General features: G+C 38.1%; 1 protein-coding gene, 1 long non-coding RNA gene and 1 pseudogene across 7 annotated transcripts in view; 2 read left to right on the top strand and 1 right to left on the bottom strand.

The window, feature by feature from the left end:
• The first annotated feature begins 8419 nt into the window (after nt 1–8419).
• On the top strand, nt 8420–9672 carry LOC140505768 (actin, cytoplasmic 1 pseudogene; annotated as a pseudogene).
• Nucleotides 9673–10345: 673 nt separating this feature from the next.
• On the bottom strand, nt 10346–12003 carry LOC140505769 (uncharacterized). The gene is made up of 2 exons (XR_011967656.1): nt 11915–12003; nt 10346–10688 (listed from the first exon to the last, which is right to left on the bottom strand). It is a non-coding gene; the product is annotated as an uncharacterized lncRNA (long non-coding RNA).
• The window catches only part of WDSUB1 (WD repeat, sterile alpha motif and U-box domain containing 1), a 73304-nt gene continuing 66045 nt past the window's right edge, over nt 11837–19095 (top strand). For 4 of the 6 annotated variants that reach the window (XM_072612117.1, XM_072612116.1, XM_072612114.1 and 1 more), the window contains exons 1-5: nt 11837–12059; nt 12934–13001; nt 14412–14548; nt 14664–15079; nt 17660–17844. In XM_072612117.1, the coding sequence (XP_072468218.1) occupies nt 14682–15079; nt 17660–17844 (583 nt within the window). In that variant the 5' untranslated portion in view covers nt 11837–12059; nt 12934–13001; nt 14412–14548; nt 14664–14681. Of the gene's footprint in view, nt 12060–12219; nt 12340–12933; nt 13002–14411; nt 14549–14663; nt 15080–17659; nt 17845–19095 lie in introns of those variants that run through there. The other 2 variants (XM_072612115.1, XM_072612113.1) reach the window with 2 other exon arrangements.

Raw genomic sequence — 19095 nt, 5'->3', positions numbered from 1 at the left:
GAAATCACCAAGCAACTTAATGTTTTAAAAAAGACGAAAGTAAGAAGGCAGGCGGTGGCACAAGGGATAAAGCACTGGGCCTGGAGTCAAGAAGAACCAAATTCCAATGTAGCTTCAGACACATGAACTGTGTGACCCTCAGCAAGTCACTTGTTTGCCTCAGTTCCCTTGCCTGTAACATAAGCACCTACCTACCTGTCAGGGTTATTGTGAGGATGAAATGAGGTAATGGTTAAGTTAGTACAGTACTTGGCATGCTATCATATATTTGTTATTACTATTATTTTGCTATTATTATGGATAATTGCAAAAGTGTGGCATAGCCCTGTAAGAATAATTTTAGGGATTTTACACATTAATGTGAATTGAAATGGGCAGGGAAAACTAAATGTTTGTTTAGCTGCTTGGAGAACAGATGAGTGTCCAAGAAGTAACTGGACCACTGTTCAGGGTAGATAGTACCATGATAACACATGATATAGAGAAAACAGCTATTACTGCACACACATCCCTCACTTTGTTTCTCCTCTCTCTGTCAAAAATATCTCTACTGGAAGGGACGCAAGTAGCCAAGTAGGGAGCTGATACTCAATATAAGCGGGTAGATAACTCACCTACTAGCTGTCTTTGTTGAATTCAAGTCATTTTAAGGCAAACTACATCTCAGGTTACTGAAAGAACTAGCAGATTTGATTACTGAAGCATGGTCAGTGGTCACTGAAAGGTCATGGAAAATGGGAAATGTGCCACAGGACTGTAAATGAGACAAATGCTCTGATTTTCAAATAAGAAAATGGAGTATGTAATCTAAAGTCCGGTGAACTTCACTTTAATTTCTGACAAAATTCTTAACTATGATTATTAATTATTCTTACTGTTAATGAAGATTGTGATGGTTAGTCCCGTTGAGGACATAGAATATTTTCTTTTTCTGTTACCAACATTTAGAACAGTGTCTGGGATATAGTATTAATAAATTTTTGTTGATTGATAGTTCTAGGTAACAGTAATCACAAAGATCTGGCATGGCTTCAAGAATAATTTATACCAGACTAACCTTATTTCCTTTTTTGACAGCATTATGAAAGGTGCTCCACAAAAGTTCTACTCTGATCCCTCATCATGTTATCAAGGTGATCCTGGGTTCATTTAGATCCCCCTATATTTACTGTTTGTTGATTATTTTTAAAATGCTTCAATTGAACCAAAGGTCATCTGATAGGTATTTTACAACAAGGTTTCTTCCATCTAAATATCAAATTATTTCAAGATTCTTTGGAAGATGTAATAACAGAAATAATACTTCCAGTGACCTCTTGATAATATCAGGTAAAGCATAAAAGAGATATATGCTTATCAAGTGTTCTCCACTGTGATGGAGGATATATAACACAGGGTACTGTCATCACTCAAAATAATTTGGCATATAGATCCATGCAGAAAGGATCAAGTGGATAAAGAATGTCTATTACCCAGTTTTTAACATGCATCTGAATGGAAACCCTATTATATCCAAGAGTATGTCCCTCTGGGGCAGATGCTATAGATGAATAGTGAACTGGGTCTTGAGTTGAAAAAGAGGAGGAGACTAGGCCTTACAGCTTTGGGTAAATTGCAAAGAATTTTTATTGATCCCAAACCTCCCATAACAAAAAAGGTCCAACTTTTCAATATAAACTTTTTGTCACTGTTGCTGTAATACCTGGAACTCCACACTGCCTTTTAAGAATTTAAGATGAACATTACATAGAGGTCAATTGAAAGGTATATGGTGGATGTGAGCTGGCTGCAACTTATAATCATTGGACTATGAAGAACAGGTTAAAGGATGTTATTGAGGAACTATATTGTGGAAAGAGAATATGGGCCAGTCACATGGCAAGTGGAAGAAATCAGAAGTAGACAGGCATAGTGTTCCACTGGTACACACTCAATGTCAGGAGAAACTGGGGAAGGCATCTGGTATGTTTGAGTAGGACCCCTTTTAGTTAACTTTTGGGAGGACATGAGTGAGAGTCATCTGGGCTGGACCTGACTCAAGCTAGTCCCCTGGTAGTTTAACATTGAAATAAAATGAGACAGTCGTAATAAAAGGAAAGTTACTTAGCCATACATAGTAGGAGGATATTAAACAAACAAATTTACAAAGCTGAACAAAGCTCCCTAGTCTATGGGTTCTACTTCATGTTCCTTAAGCCAAGCATCAGAATGTACCTGGAGCTTCTTGTGGTTGTTTTGACCTTAGCAGATGAGAAAAAAAAATGTCAATAGACTGAGTTTTTAATCTCCTGAGTCAATCAGGTTGTGAAAATAGTCTCAATATATTATAAGGAAAAAACTATCCTAACTTATGTAGGGGCAATGAGTTAGGGTATTGCTTTGACTAAATATGGGATGGGCAATTGTGGATGCATCTTTCATGGGACCTTCCAGATTGATGAGATACCAGGTCCATTTGAGTATTCAAGTACAAGACTAGCAGACTGGGGAAAATACTTAGCTTTTACCAAACTGTTTGACAAAAGAGGCAATTCCATTATTGTGATCAAGATAGATGGTGATACAGAATTTTGAAATGGTTGAAGCAACAATTAGTGAGAAACACATCCAGACACAATGAATATTCATTAATAGTTCAGTGTCATCCTGGAAGGAAGTACCCTAGGGATTGATTAACCCTCTGTTCTTTTAATATTTTTATGAGTAACTTGGATAAAAAGATACTAAGTTTACAAAATCTTCAGGTGACACAAAGCCAGATGGGGTAGTTTTACACATGAAATTTTCTGGATTTTTCAAAGATCTTGGATTATAGAAGCATAAATTTAGAGTTGGAACTTCATTGACCAACTATTCTAATCCCTCATTTTACAAATAAACTTAGTTCTAAGGAGATTATAAGGTATGCAAGGTTACAGAGGTATTAATCAGGAGTGGGATAGATAAGAGCCCAGGTCCTGTGACCTCCAGAGCAAATGTTTTCTAGTGTACCACATTGCTACTGTGGGTGTCCCTCAATGCCCTGATCCTATGTCCTCTGCACTCTACGCCTGGTTACCTCATCAGGCTTCATGTGTTTTAACAGCTCTATGTAAATGACTCCAGATCTATATATCCAGCCCCAGTCTCTTCCCTGAGCTCTAGTCCTTCAGCATTGAATGCCCACTGAGAATTTCAAACTGTGTATCTTGTAAATGTCTCAAACTTTATATGTCCAAAATAAAATTATCTTTCTCCCCAAAGTAACCTTTCTCCCCAAAACAACTGTTCTTCCAAATTTACCTTTTTCTGTTGAAGGCACCACTTGGGTAATCAAGATTTGGAATTGTGATCTTCTACACACCCTCCCTTATCCTACATATCCATTTGCCAAGTCTTACCAATTTCACCTTTTTAATACTTTAATAAAATATTTTTACATTTTTTTTTATATTTTACAATATCTTTTGCATATATTTCCTCCCTACTTAGAGCAATGTCTCTAAAAGAGGTCCTTATCTCTCTCGTGAACTATTTACAAAAGCTTCATTATTGGAATGCCTGCCTCAAGTGTCTTCCCCTTTCTATGGTCAGCTCTATGTTTTAGGGATAACATAAGTAACTGTGATGAATATTCCCTTGCTCAATAAATTCCTTTTTGCCTGCAGGATCAAATATAGGCAGCTCTATTTAGCATTTAAATCACTTCATATCTGCCTCAAAGCTACCTTTCTACTCTTATTATATATAACTCCCTTTTATGCATACTAGAGGCTTCTCATTCCACATATATGATACTTCATCTCTTATATAGGCTCTCTTCCATGCTTGCAATATACTCCCTCAACTGAAATAAGTGGCTGATTTCTTTCCAAGACCAGCTCAACAGCCACTTTCTGTGAGTCTTTTCCTAATCCTTCAGGTTCTAATGTCTCCCTCCAGATTGCCCAATTTAAAAAAAAAAATTGAGGGCAGAAACTTTCATTTTTAAAAGTCTGTTTATCTAGTACCTACCTACCACATACTGAACAGCGTTAATAAGTTTGCTGATTTGACTAAACAACTCAATTACAAAGTCAAGATTCAAAAAAGATCTCGACAACCCAGAACACTAGTCAAAATCCAACAGGATAAAATTTAATGATAATGGAAAATCTTAGGCTTATAGTGGTCCAATGACCTGATTTCAGATAAGGAAATAGGTTCAGAGAGAATAAGTAACTTGCCCTAGGTCACACAGATAACGTGATGGAGCTGCAGTTTGCACCTAGGTCCTCTGATGTGAAATCAAGTTGGTGACAGGAGTGACTAAACAACAGTTCATTTGAAAAAGACTACCAGCTCAGGATAAATCAGCAGGACATGGCAGCTCCCAAAGCCAGTGTCCAGGATTAGGAAGGTGATAATCCTATTGCCCTCTTACCAGGTCAGAGTATATCTAAATTATATTCAGTTCTGAATGTGACATCTTATGAAGGTTGTTAATGAATCTGAGGGAGAGAGCCACAAATTGGACTTCTTGGTTTTGAAGCATGCTACTTAGGACAAGTCCTGAGAATGCATGAAATTCAATTTCAAGCCTGGAAAGACATTATATATTATTCCAATGCTGATATTTTGATAAGGGCTAAATTGGACCCTGTTGGCTAGAGCAGGTTTAAGCTTGTTCTTAAGTGGCACTGACCAACTATGAATTCTGTGTGCAAGACCACAGAGGATAAAATTCCCTGTTCCCAAGATGTCATGGGGCTAAATTTTTGGTGACTCCCATAAAAGAGGTGACCCGTTTGTGACAAAAAATGCTAGGGTGCTCATTTACAGAAGTGCAGCTGAGAGCCTGGGTTTTCTACTGCAGTTCGTGTTACCAAAGACATAAATTTTGAAAGATCAACTACATCCTCCTTAATCTATTGTCCTTGGAAGACTAGTGGCTACATCACAAAAGTCTACAAGACTGAGAAAACTACTAATTTAAGTGGTCCCAAAGACAATGTTTTCACAACCAATTACTGCCAATAAGGGAACTAGCTTCCCTGGTTTCTGAGATGACCTGATATATATTTGTCGAAGACAACTGTGAGAAGAGCTGATTCAGGTGGACAAATGGAATCAGATAATGGCCTATACAGAGAGAATAATTTGGAACTAAGCCCAAATGGCTATACAACTGTGCATACCCTTTGACTCAGTAATACCACTACTAGGTCTGTATCCCAAAGAGACTGAAGAAAAAGGAAAAGAACCTATATATATACAAAAATATTTATAGCAGCTCTTTTTTACAGTGGCAAAGGATTAGAAATGGAGAAGTTTATCAATTGGGGAATGGCTAAACAAGCTGTGGCATGTGACTGTGAAAGAGCACCATAGAGCACTACGGAAAATGATGAGAGAAGTGGTTTCAGAAAAAAACACAGCAAGACCTATGTGAACTGATGCAAAGTGAAATGAGAACCAAGAAATCATTGTGCACAGTACCAGCTATGTTATAATGATAATCAACTGTGTAAGACTTGGCTATTCTGACCAATATAATAATCCAAAACAATTCCAGATTCATTTTAAAAAAATGCTGTCGACCTCTGGAGAGAAAATTGATGAACTCTGAGTGCAAACTGAAGTATAATTTTCACATTTTATTTTTCTTGTATTTTTAAAAAATATATAGTTAATATGGTAATGTTCTGGATGATTTCACATGTATAACATATATTACTTGCCTTTTCAATGAGTAGGGGAGGAGGCAAAACTTAAAATTTTAAAAGAATGTTAAACATAAGTAATAAATTTTATAAATAATAAAATTTTTAAAAATATTATAGCAGTGATGCAGAAAAAAGCCACTATCATTATGGTAGATATCAACATCAAAAAGTTAAGCTTGTTTCTTTTTAAATGAATTTTTAGTAATGTCTTTTGTTTTTGTATCACCTATACTTCCTAATATAGTCTTTTCATCTCCTTTCAGAGTCATCCCTTATAACAAAGAGGAAAAGAAGGGAAGTCCATTATTATTTCTCTTCTTTGAGACCAAGTGTGGTCACTTTAATTTCACATATTATTGTATATGAGAGAAGCTAAAGGTCATTAAAGGAGCTCTACAGTTTTCTGAAGGCCCTCCAGATTTTTTTCCCTTTATGTTAATTCTAGGCCCATCTTATTATCTATTTTGATATCTGCCCCAGATATGTACAAATGCAAACTTATACAGATGAACAAGGGACATAAACTGTTGATGCAACTGCATGTCTTAATCTAGGCAGTCCAATTTTCATCCACTTGATTTTTCAGTGTGGACTGTTTAGCCAAACTCTTTAGAATAGTTAAAGATTTCATCCAGCAGGCTCTGCAATTTCCTGGGCTTGATGCAACCAGCATGATGTCATGCACAAACAGGTGAAGGTCCACATGTATAGGAAATCTTTTGGTGGAGTTATGTCTCCTTATTTTATATCTGCTATTTATTATCAGGTAATAATTGAACTAGGTTATCTCTGTTTTATCTTTCATATAATCTTAAATTATTGACATGCATTGGGAGGCCCTTGTAACCAATATGCCTACAAAGTTAAGCAAAATAAATTCACAAATTCTCCATCAAAAAATTTGTCTCATTCCGCATATTTAAACTTTTACCTCTGTCCCAGAGTGAGTAGTATTCTTCATTGGTCCTCTGTAATGGTTGATCATTGAGTTGATCAGAGTTCTGATATATTTCAAAATTGCTCATTTTCTAAATGTTATTATAGTATATAATTATTTTAAATATTTTTCATAATGAACAAATACACATGGTGAAATTGTGTATTCTTTATTTCAGCAGTAAGTTGTGTGACGGTATTGATGTAGTCCACTGTGGAACATTGCTTACAAAAGTGTGTCTTTTCTCTACTAACATTCTCATAGGGGATGTGTTTACTACACACTGAAATGAACTACACACTGAAATGATTTGTATAAAAATTTTATAAAGAGAAGAAAGTAGTCACATAAGTTGGTAGTTTTTAATGATCTATTGGTCGATTTATTTCAGGATCAGTAAGGCTTTTTCCGTCCTCTGGGCCTTTAGCATCTTCCTCTTTCTGATACTTTGTGAAGATTAGCTCAAATTTTAAAAGTTTTTTTCTCTCTTTTCCCCACTCCCTACTCCCACCCTCACCAGCACTGTTGTCTTCCAAGGATATTCCCTTCATTTTCAATCAAACAATTTGGGTTACCCCTCTTTGGGGATATATATTTGTTCCCCCCCCTCCAAGTTTAAACCCTACTTTTAAACAGTTTGTTCCTTCATAAGGAAAAAAAATAAGTTGTGTGATTCAGAATGGAATCTGGCAAATTGTAACATGATTTCTGTTAAATGTTTTTCTTTGATATTTCACTTTTGCTTTTAGAAAAAGCTGAGGAGAGTAAATAAAAAAAGATATTTCTCTTTTTATTTTACCTAGAATTGCTCTACAAACAAGCATTTATTAAGCATCTGCTATGTGCCAGGTACTGTGAGAGGTGCTGGGAACAAAAAAACAAAAATGAAAATCCCTTCCCTCAAAGAACTTACATTTGATCAGGAGAGATATGTATGATATAAAGTCTATAAAATTTGGGGAGAAGGCATTAGTAGCTTGGAGGAGGAGGAAGAAAGTTCTCATCTAAAAAATGGTATTTGAGCTGAGTGAGATTTGAAGGAAACTAGGGATTTTAAGATGTGGAGTACACTGAATATGCCTTTGACAGAAGGAAACCTGGAAGACAGATGGGTTTCTCAGGACATATAAGTCTTCTTGGACATTTTGAATTTAAGATGCTGCCAGGACATCAAAATGTCCAATAGGCAGTTGATGATGTAGGTACTAGAATTGAGGAGAGGCTAAGGCTAGAAACTCATCTTCACAGAGAAAACTGATCCTATGGGACCTGATGAATATAAGACCTAGACTCACAGCTAGGCGGTACAAAGTACAGAATGCTGAGCCTGGAGTTAGAAAGACTCAGCTCTGTGAGTTCAAATCTGGCCTCAGACACTTATTAACTGTATAAGTCCTAGGTAAGTCATTTTTAACTTTGTTTTGCTTCAGTTTCTTCATCTGTAAAATGAGCTGGAGAAAGACATGACAAACCACTCTACTGTCTTTGCCAAGAAAATCCCAAATGGGGTCATGAAGAGTTGGCTTTGACTAAAACAAGGCCTAGATCTACAGTAGAGGGATGAGCTATAGGTGATTACCCAACAAAAAAGTTGAGGAATTGTCAAAGAGGTAGGTGAAGAACTAATGGAGTGCTCTGTTATGAAAACCCTGAGAGAAGAGTTATTTAGGAGGAGAGGTAAGTCAACTGCATTAAATGCAGTAGAGAAGTCAAGAAGTGTGAGGGCTGAGGAAAGTCTATGAAATTTGGCAATTATAAGATCACTGGGAGTAGCTGTGAGCTCTACCACCCCGTGTGCACTCACCTCCCCCCTGCCTCCAGGTGTGGCACCGCCTCCTCTCTCTCTTAAGGGTTTAAACCTGCCACTTCAAAGTTCACCATGAATGATAATATTGCTGCTCTCCTTGTTGACAATAGCTTTAGCATGTGCAAAGCTGGCTTTGCCGGAGACGATGCCCCTCGGGCTGTCTTCCCCTCCATTGCTGGGTGCCCCAGACATCAGGGTGTGATGGTGGGTATGGGCCAGAAGACAGCTACGTGGGGGATAAGGCCCAGAGCAAGAAGTACCCCATCGAACATAGTATTGTCACCAACTGGGATGACATAGAGGAGATCTGCCATCATACTTTCTACAGTGAGCTCCGTGTGGCCCCTGAAGAGCACCCTGTGCTGCTCACAGAAGTCCCCCCCCCAAAGCCGACAAAGAAAAGATGACTCAGATTATGTTTGAGATCTTCAACACTCCAGCCACGTACGTTGCTATCCAGGCTGTGCTGTCCCTGTATGCCTCTGGTCGTACCACTGGTATTGTGATGGACTCCAGTGATGGAGTGACCCACACTGTGCCCACCTATGAAGGTTATGCCCTTCCCCATGCCATCCTCTGTCTGGATCTGGCTGGCCGTGATCTGACGAACTACCTCATGAAGATCCTAACCAAGAGAGGGTACAGTTTCGCTACCACAGCTGAGAGGGAAATCATGCATGACATCAAGAAGCTGTGTCACGTCGCCCTAGACTTTGAACAGGAGATGGCTACTGCTGCATCTAGCTCCTCTCTGGAAAAGAGCTATGAGCTCCCTGATGGTCAGGTTATCACCATTGGCAACGAGAGGTTCTGGTGCCCAGAAGCTCTCTTCCAGCCATCTTTCTTAGGTATGGAATCCATGAAACTACCTTCAACTCAATCATGAAGTGTGATGTTGACATCCATAAGGATTTGTATGCCAATACCGTATTGCCTGGTGGTACCACCATGTATCCAGGCATTCTGACAGGATGCAGAAGGAGATTACAGCCCTAGCTCCCAGCACAATGAAAATCAAGATCATTGCCCGACCTGAGCGCAAATACTCTGGATTGGAGGTTCCATTCTGGTATCTCTTTCCACCTTCCAGCAGATGTGGATCAGCAAACAGGAGCATGATGAATCTGGGCCCTCCACTGTCCACCGCAAATGCTTCTAAATGGACTGTGGTTTTTTTTTTTTTGATTTTTTTTTTTTTGTTAAAAAAGTATATGACATGATAATTGCCCCAAAAAAGAGATGAGATTGGCATAGCTTTGTTTTTTGGTTTGGTTTTTTTTTTTTTTGGTGCTTGACTCAGGATTTCAAAATTGGAAAGTTCTACAGTGAGTCTTCAGGACTCTTGACTGTACATTTGTGTTTTTTTTTTAACAGTCATTCCAAATATTGTATGATGCATTGTTGCAAAGTAATTAGCTCCATAAAAGGAGCTAAGTAACAAATCCAGATGGGGAGGGGGGAGGGAGGAAGGTACTAATATTGCTTTACATGTAAATTAATGTAATCCTTTAAAAAACTTTTTGTATCTTCTGCCTTAATACTTGTTCCTTTTTTTTTTAATTGTCAGCCATATTGAATGGCCCCCTAAATTCCCTCCCTGCCCCCAACATAGATGTGAATGAAGACTTCACAGTCTCTCTGCCAGTTTTATGAGGTTGGTGCCAGTACTTGGGGGAGGGGAGGAGCTTTACCTGTACACTGACTTAAGACCAGTTCAAATAAAAGTGCACATGTTAAAGTAAAAAAAAGATCATAGGTAACCTTAGAGAGAATGTTTTGTAGGAGTTTAACTATGAAAAAGAGGAGAGATATAGGAGAAAAAAGTGAGGGGCTGATGTTTTTAAAGATGAAAAATAGTACACAAAATATTTGAGACAATTTGAGGAAAAAAAAAAACCTGAATGGTATCTGATTTAAGTGCACAGTGAGTTTTATGTCATATTAGGAAATACACAGTGGCCATGGGCAGCTAGGTGGTACAGTGGATAGAGCAGGAGTCAGGAGGACCTGAGTTCAAATCTCATCTCAGACATCTGACACTCACTAGTTGTGTGACCTTGGGCAAGTCATTTAACTGAAATTACCTCATTCTGGGTCATCTCTAGTCATCCTGATGAATATCTGGTCACTAGATCTAGATGGCTCTGGAGGAGAAGTGAGGCTGGTGACCTGCACAACCCTCCCTCACTCAAAACAAAGTCAAGTGCAAGTCACGTCATTATTTCTCTGATGGCTTGGTCTTCTCACGCACGGTGGCCACCTGGAAATACAAGATAGAAGGAAAAGACCCTGAAATACCGGATAAAAGACCACTTGTCTTGTTGTAATAGAAATTCTTGTCCCAATGGGTTGGAATCCATAGCTACTATCCTTCCAACTCTGAAATTCTGTGTGAAAGAAGGGGTAGAGATATAAAACTGGGAATTATCTGCATAGAAGAAACCATGGTGTTCTAGGAAGTGTTCCTTATATAGGGATAGCAGCTCTGTCCATTACCTCTAAAAGCTTAAAAATTTTGCTTTGTCTCTATAGGCCTCATTTTTCCTACTTCAAAATGATATGGTTGGAATGTATTATTTGTTTTTTAATTAAATTTTATTTTTAATTATCTAGTATTTTTTTTCTCTGTTCCATCTTGCTTTCCCCGCTGAAGAAGAAAAACAAAATCTTTAGCACCAATAAGCAATAGTCAAGCAAAACCAATTCCCGTATTGGTCACGAGCAAAATAGTAACTCATTCTGCATATGTGGACTTGATTCCTTCCAAAATTACTTAAAATACTGACATTCTATAGAATACTGTGTTACAGTTATCTACCTTAAGAGTCCATAAAGTCCAGGAGAGATAGGCATTTAGGGTGGTCACCCCAGAGTTAAAGAGGGGGTGACAGCCAGAGATATCTGGGGACCTGCATTTTATAGGTGAAGAACCTGACTGGCAGAGAGAAGAAGCCACGTGTTTCAAGGTATGGGGGTGGGGGAGATCAGGGGCCTCCAGGATAGAAATCCAGGGGTCTGCTCGGGGCACTTTTCTTTGTAGACGACAGGGTTTCAATTCAATCCACGTTAGACACCTCCATCAAAAGAGAGGCAGCTCAGCTTGGGGCTAGAGCCAGGAAAAATCGGGCTCCGTTCCGCCTCCGCCATCCCCGGCTGAGAGCCCCGGGCAAGCCTCGAGGGCTGCAGGGAGGAGGCCCCGGGAGGCGCCAACATCCACTACAAAAAGGGTTTGAAGTCCCGCGCGCCGCCGAAATCACAGCTCCACGCCCTGCGCCTCGTTCAATCTAAAAAAAAGACTGACCTCAGAAGATCCTGTAAAGTTCTTCTTTTTCTTCTCTTCCCCTCCCACCACGCAGGGTGCGCACGCGTGCGCCGTGGCCCCTCCTCCTGCCCCGCCCCAAGGGAAGCGGGGCCTCCCTTTTCCCCCTCCCTTCCGCTTCACCTGTCCTGCCCACGTGACGCATCTCGGCCCTCAGGAGCCCGCACCTGAGGGCGTGTTACCGAGAGCGGCGCCATCTGTGCAATCCCCGAGGCGGGAGCTGCTCGCCCGCGGCCGGCTGTACGGGAAGACGCTGCGGGGAGCGGCCGCGGCCCCGGGACCCGCCGACCGGACGGGCCGCCGTGGTGACAGGTGGGAAGCGAGGCCGCTGGGGACGCTCGTGGCTCCGCCCCCTCCAGCCCCCCTCCCTCCCGCCTGGAGCGGGCGCCGTTCGGCCTCCCCTCCCCCTTCTCCCCCGCCCGCGGCCCCGCGTCCCGGGCGTCTCTGGGCAGGGTCCTGCTTGCTAGGCTTTGTCCTGACTGAACCGCTTCCGGGGAGACCCAGGGGGTGTTTGCCCCGTAAACTTGGCGGAAAACCGGTGGTCTCCGCCGCTTGCCCTTCCTCCCGGGTGTGTGATGTGGCGTGGCCCCAGGTGCGAGCTCTCTAGAGGCTGGTGTGGGAGGGGCCCACCGGGCCCTTGAGCATCCCTTTTGATCCTCACACTTACCCGCCCAGAGCCCCGTTTTACCGAGGAGGAAACAGAGGCAGACCCTTGCCCAAGGTCAGGTGCGTGCCGGGTCCGCCTTCTACCTGTGGCACCCAACCTTGTCTCCTCTGGATCCTGTTTGGGCCTGGAATCTGGCCAGAACCACCCAGATCTCAGTGGGGCCCCCAGGGAATCCAGACAAACCACTGTGCCCTTCATCCAGCCAAATCGGGTGCTGGACCTGGACGTGAGTTCTCCCCGGGGGTGGAGAACCAAGTGGAGAGCGGGGAGACCCGTTTAAAAAGTTTGTCAAATAACCAAAAGTTATTAGCTAGATTCTTTTACTTAAATTGCAATAACTTGTATTGCTGAAAAATATTCAAAGCATCGCATGCCAAGAGAGCTTGTGAATTTTTTGCTCTTGAATCTTGTCATGGATATGATAAAGTGTAAGGAACTGTGTTTTAATGTCTCTTCTGGTGTTGCAGAGTTGATCTTGTCTATACTTTGCAATTTGTACTGAAATGGTTTCTTTTTTAGTTCTGATACAGTAGATCTTTCCATGTGGAGGTGAAGTCAGCAGCCCCTTGGCTACCCTGATTTTAAAGGTACTTCTATTTCTCTGATTTAAAGCATATGTCTGGGAAGCAAATGCAAAAGAAAAAGAAAACGAACTCTACTCTCTACCTCAACAAATAGACAAATGAAATCTCATATTAAAATTAGGAAAAGTCTGTATAAAGCTTGACTGCGCTTTTCCCAGAAGATAAGCAAACTTGGCTATACCAATGTAAACTGGGAACAGCAGAGTGTTCTCAGTGGAAAATGAGCTGCAGGGAGTACAAACTCACCAGGGACTACCACCTGCTCATGGATGTATACAGAGAAGAGTTCTAACCTTGGGGAGGTTAATAGTCACTTGGACTATGATACAAACAGCTTCATAGCCAGTGCTCTTGATTTTGGCATTCTGTGCTTCTGCTTCAACTGCAGTTATCTAATATAATTCCACAAATAATTGTAGCTTCAGAAATAGCTCTCCTGAGGGAGGAGGGGGTCACAAAGATTATTTGTCAAGATCTTTATCTGAGAAATTAATTTTGATATCTGGTATATCTGACCACCTCTGGCAGCAGATTTGTGGAAAGAGTTAAGGCAAAATGTAACTGACCCCATAGTGATAACTACTGCCACATTTTCTAACCGTTTTGCAATTGTCACCAAATTCTTTTAATTTCTTTCTCATAATAGTGGTTTTGGATGCAATTTAATAACATTGGATTTGGCCAAAATATATTTATCTATTAAAAAGCCTTAGAATTCTGAGTAGTGACCAGTCATAACATGAGATGACTGGTCTCCAGAAGTAGAATCTGGGTCCTGGAATGAGGCATACTTTGTCAGACATGGCCATCGTGTTGATTTGTTTTGAAAATGTTCATGAAGTTGCACTGGAGTATAGTCTAAGACCATTTTCTCCACTGCAGCTTGTCTTTGACAACAGCTTCTCAGTCTTTGGGCTTTGAGTTGGCTAGTATTAGCGAGTCTTTTGTATCATCTCGCATATCATCTGGCATAAGTCAGAAAATGACATTTTAATACTATCAATCCCAGAGTACCAACTGACCAGTTGCCAAGTCCCAGATTTTATTGCTTCTGTTTCTTTAATCGTATTGCTCCCTATTCCTGAAAAGCATCTCCTGTTCTACCATTGAAGTGTGTTCTTTAAATCCCATATTGAATGCTCCTTTGTCCTGGATACCTTGCCTAACTCCCAAATTTGTAATAACTCCCTCTTCTCTTTGAACTTAACATAGACTCTTATACCTATTATGCACTTGGGTTAACTTGCGTTACATTTATGTGTGCATGTGTTACAGTGTAGATTTTCAGTCCTAGAAAGTCAGGGATGTTGTCTCATAAACTTTGTATCCTCCCCTGAGCCTATTTGCTGTTTTGCACGTAGAAAGTGCTTGCTGAATGTTTTTGAAATTGGTTTTTTTTTTTTTTTTTTTTAGAAAAGCTCAGGAAGATGAAGAAGAAAAGGCTTTTGGATTTAGCAATTAAGAAGTCATTGGTGGCGATCCTTATCTCTATTTCCAGAAAGATGAATTGTTCCTTAAGTGGTCAAAATAGCAGTTTTCATCTTAAGTAGGTATGTGAAATGAAATACTTAAAATAGATTTTATTCCTTTGGCAAAGATAGGAGTTGTATTTATCTGATCATTAAGGAGAATGAAATTTTTATTTTATTTTACTTGTAATTGCAGGGTAATTACATAAGAAAGATGGTGACGCTAATTCGTACACTAGCAGATCACAGTGATGATGTCAACTGCTGTGCCTTTTCTTCTTCCCTTCTGGCTACTTGCTCCTTGGACAAGACAGTTCATCTCTATTCATTAAATGACTTTAATGAACTCCCATATTCTCCACTAAAGTGTCATACATATGCTGTCCACTGCTGTTGTTTTTCACCCTCAGGACATGTTTTAGCTTCCTGTTCAACAGATGGTACCACTGTCTTATGGAATACTCAAACTGGACACATTTTAGCAGTGTTGAATCAACCAAGTGGAAGCCCTGTAAGGGTGTGCAGATTTTCTCCAGATTCTACATATTTGGTGTCAGGAGCAGCTGATGGCACTGTGGTCTCATGGAATATGCAGACATACAAATTGTTTAGGTATGGATTCTTTTGTTTGTTTTTGCTGTATTGGGAGAATAATCAGAAAATCATTAAAAAGCTGAATGCTGTGAGATATTTTTTAAAAACTATTAAATGTTTTACATGATTGTACATGTAAAACCTATATCAGATTGCCTACCATCTCAGAGAGTGGGGAGGGAAAGGAAGGAGGGATAGAATTTGGAACTCAAAACTTTTTTTTAAAAGAAAGTTTAAAAATTGTTTTTACATGTGAATGGGGAAAAATAAATTATTCTTTAAAAATAAAAATAAAAACCTGGTTTGGGGAAATTGTAAAAAAAACTTCTGAAGGTCACCAGCCATCAGAAGATCTAAAAAGAGAATATAGAGATTCAACACAGGTGGTTTTGGCTGTAGTAGATTTGATCCTAAGATGTTTACACTTCTAAGTGTTTCAGACTTCTTTGTAATGTTATCAGTATCTTTATTTTTTATATCACCTTTATTTCCAAATATTTTATTTTCACTCTTTAAAAGAGTGCTTGTGATTAAGAGTATCTGTTTTTTTGGGGGGAAAAGGGATATTTGTAATTTTATCACTTGTAAATTGGAATCGGATGAAACTGGGCCTGGGCTGTAATTCCAATGTAATTGCTGTAGGAAACTGCCTGTGAAGAAACTGACGAACATACATACTACCTTTCTCTCTCCACTCTAGCCATCTTCAACAGCTTCCTATTTTATAAATATTATTTTTTAAACATGTAATTGTTTCTTGGCTTTAAGTGTTTGAATTAACATATTTTATATCTTTATATTTATTGAAAAACGGAAGCTTAATCAGTTTCAGTGGTTCTAATTGTCATTTTGAATATTTTAGTCCTTCTTGGCTACAAAGTGAGGAAATGTTTCAGACCATCAAATTGTGCTGTGATGATCAAGCCCAGGCAAAACTGAAACATTCTGCCCAAAAGTATTTTATTTTCACTTAAAAAAAAAAAAGCACTGATAGTTAAGACTACTAGTAACTTTATCACTTATGAATTGGAATGGGACTGGGCCTGTGACTTAGTTGATACGGATAACTCCCTATAAAAAAGAGAATTTTCATCATAGCGGACAAATACAAATGTGCACTTCTCTGCCATTTATAGACTTAAAAAAGTTGTCTGGGCACTGAGAAGTTATAGAAATAGTTACTCAGGGTTACACAGCCTGTATATGTTATATATATGCATAGGTTATATGCACTGTATGTGATACAAGAGCCCAGTTCTTGTGATTCCAAGACTGGTTTTCTATTCACTAGGCCATGCCACTTTCTTCTTTAAAAACATGCATTTTTTAAAATTGTCATTACTTTAAGGATATATGAATATATTTGTTGAGATAGGATAGGGCTGCTTACGTGGAAGTTTTAGTGTGGAAGAAGGCCAAAGAGGGAAGACCAGTGATCGTGGTACATCTTGACATGTCTAAAGTTGTTCTCTTTGGTTTTCATGTCATTTGGTTTAAATAAAAATATTACTAGTTGTGAGATTTCCATTCATTTTGCCTTTAAGCTAGGGAAAAAAGCTATATTAGTTATTACCCCATCTTTTAATAGATTTCTACGTAAATGTGCACTTTATTTCAGTTTATTAGCCAAATTGTTCTACCTCTATTTTCAAAACTTCTGTCACATGACCCTTTGAGAACTTTTAATTACTCTATCAGAGTACCAGCTATTCTCTAATTTGTGAGGATGGAGGAAAGGTAATCATTTTCTAGCAATATTTAGAAACATATAAAAGATGAAGTGAAAGATACCTGTGATAAAATACTGCAATCATGGGCTGTGATAGCATAGTTAAAAATATCTTAAGGAAACTTTTTTTTTTTAACTAAGGGGATAATGACATGCCTTTGGCTCTTAGTTTTCCTAGTTCAAGTTTTTAGCTGATAATATACAAGGATATGCATATAGTAAAATTTAGCTGCTGTATGGGGCGCTTCACTAATTGTTGCATTTTAACTAATTTTAAGAAAGTAATTGAGTAAATAATTATCATAATCCCTTATCTTTTTCTAAGATGAATTTGTGTTAGAAGTGGTAGAGTGAAAAAAAAATTCATGTTGCTAAATGGTTATTTGGGTGTGGGGAGACTTTGAATTTTTTTTTTAAACTCACAAATAATGTGTAAAACTTAATGTGAATGTGGTAAATTTAAATTTACTATGGTTAGGTCAGGTTTTTAAGTTATTTTGAAGATAAAAGTGTGGCAGATAATATTGTCTGTATTTACTGTTTAATAGATTTTGATGCTTGATTGGTGTTACCTACTTTGACATTTGTTCTCCTTTATGCATATTTTTGCATGAAAAGCTAAATGTAAATCGACTTTAGGTTAGGATGTAGGCAGTTTGGTCTTGTGAAATACATTATTTGAGATAGCATTAAATTTCTCACTTTATTTTAAGAAAGCTTGTTTCAGTTTAATTGTAGAGACTTTTTTCCTTTGGGCGTATTTCTTCTCCCTTTTTAAATAATAACTAATGTTTTAGTTAGAAGTTATATTTTCAAAACAAACAATGTTTTAAAAGCAAATTCCTTTATTCTTTAACTCTTTATTTCAGATGTGGTAGTGTTAAAGATGGTTCCTTGGTGGCCTGTGCATTTTCTCCTAATGGAAGCATCTTTGTCACAGGATCGTCATGTGGAGACTTAACAGTCTGGGATGATAAAATGAGGTGCTTACATAGTGAAAAAGCACATGATCTTGGAATCACCTGCTGTGATTTTTCTTCACAGCCAATTTCTGGTTAGTTTTTTTAGTTTTAAGTTCACCTTCCTTATATTCTTTTCTACTACTGTTTTCTTCTTATCATTATTAGCTATAATAAATATTAATATTTACATATGATTGCACATTATATGCTAATATTAATAAATGTGGAATATTAAGTTCTCAATCCTATCCTATAATTTATTCTTCTTTTTCATAATGAGATGCCATAAGAAACAGTGAACTAAATTAGCATATCTGGGATGATTCAACTGCTGGTAGTATCATAAACCCAAATTCATTAAATATTGTTATTTATGGGAGAAGAATGTTCTTTTATTCTGTTTTTCACAGTGTAACCCATAAAGGATTAGAATTTGATGAAATATTTTATACGGTATATTTTAAGTGAAAAGGGAAGGGCAAAGGACGCATAAGTTGAACTACACGTAAGTTGAACTAACCTATGTGAAAATTGTATTTTTGACATTTTAAAATTTAGTTTCTCACTCAGTTTAAAATTTATAGCTATTCAATTATATATTTATAGTAATTCTGAATAATAAAAAACTGGTAGTCTGAAAATTATATAAATTATATCTAAGGCTAGAGATAAAACTTTGGAAACTGAGTTAGCATTTAAAAATATGTTTACTTAAAATCTAAATAGTATCAGGGAAATCTATTTGATTTTCATGAATAACAGATTCCATAAGAGAAGAGTATGTTAATATTTGAAGATGCTTCTTTAGCTCAAACTTGAAGTCACTTAGAAAAATACTTCAGATTTTTACAAGTTCTAAGAACTTTAATAAGAAATCTAGTTTTTCAGTGGTTGATAGGAAAGGATCTTCACCTTAAGTTATCTATAATAATGAACAAATTAATATTTGTGAATTTATAGTTACTTCCTAGGAGGAGGTGTGTTAAATTTGTAAAATAACATGCAAAGTAAAAATGATCATCAGGAATATATACAGGTTTAGCTCATTTTATACAATAGTTGTGTTCCTCCAAAATTAATATAAATCAAATACTATTTTAAATATACCAAGTAAACTTACTATTTTAAAGAACACTTTGAGTAAAATGAATAATCCCTGTTTTAATTCATTTGGTCCCTTAAATAAATCTATCTTTAAATACTCTGCTGAAATAAAGACAAATCTAAGTAACTGTAGAAACATTAATTCCTCATGGCTATGTTGAACCAGTAAAATAAAAAAGACAATACTACCTAAATTAATTTTCACGTTCAGTGTTGTACCTGTAAAGATACCAAAGGAA

The sequence above is a fragment of the Notamacropus eugenii genome, chromosome 5 (genome assembly GCF_028372415.1).
Source record: "Notamacropus eugenii isolate mMacEug1 chromosome 5, mMacEug1.pri_v2, whole genome shotgun sequence".
NCBI lineage: Eukaryota > Metazoa > Chordata > Mammalia > Diprotodontia > Macropodidae > Notamacropus > Notamacropus eugenii.
Note: the sequence above shows the minus strand (reverse complement) of the source record. Positions and strands in the feature narration are given on the sequence as shown.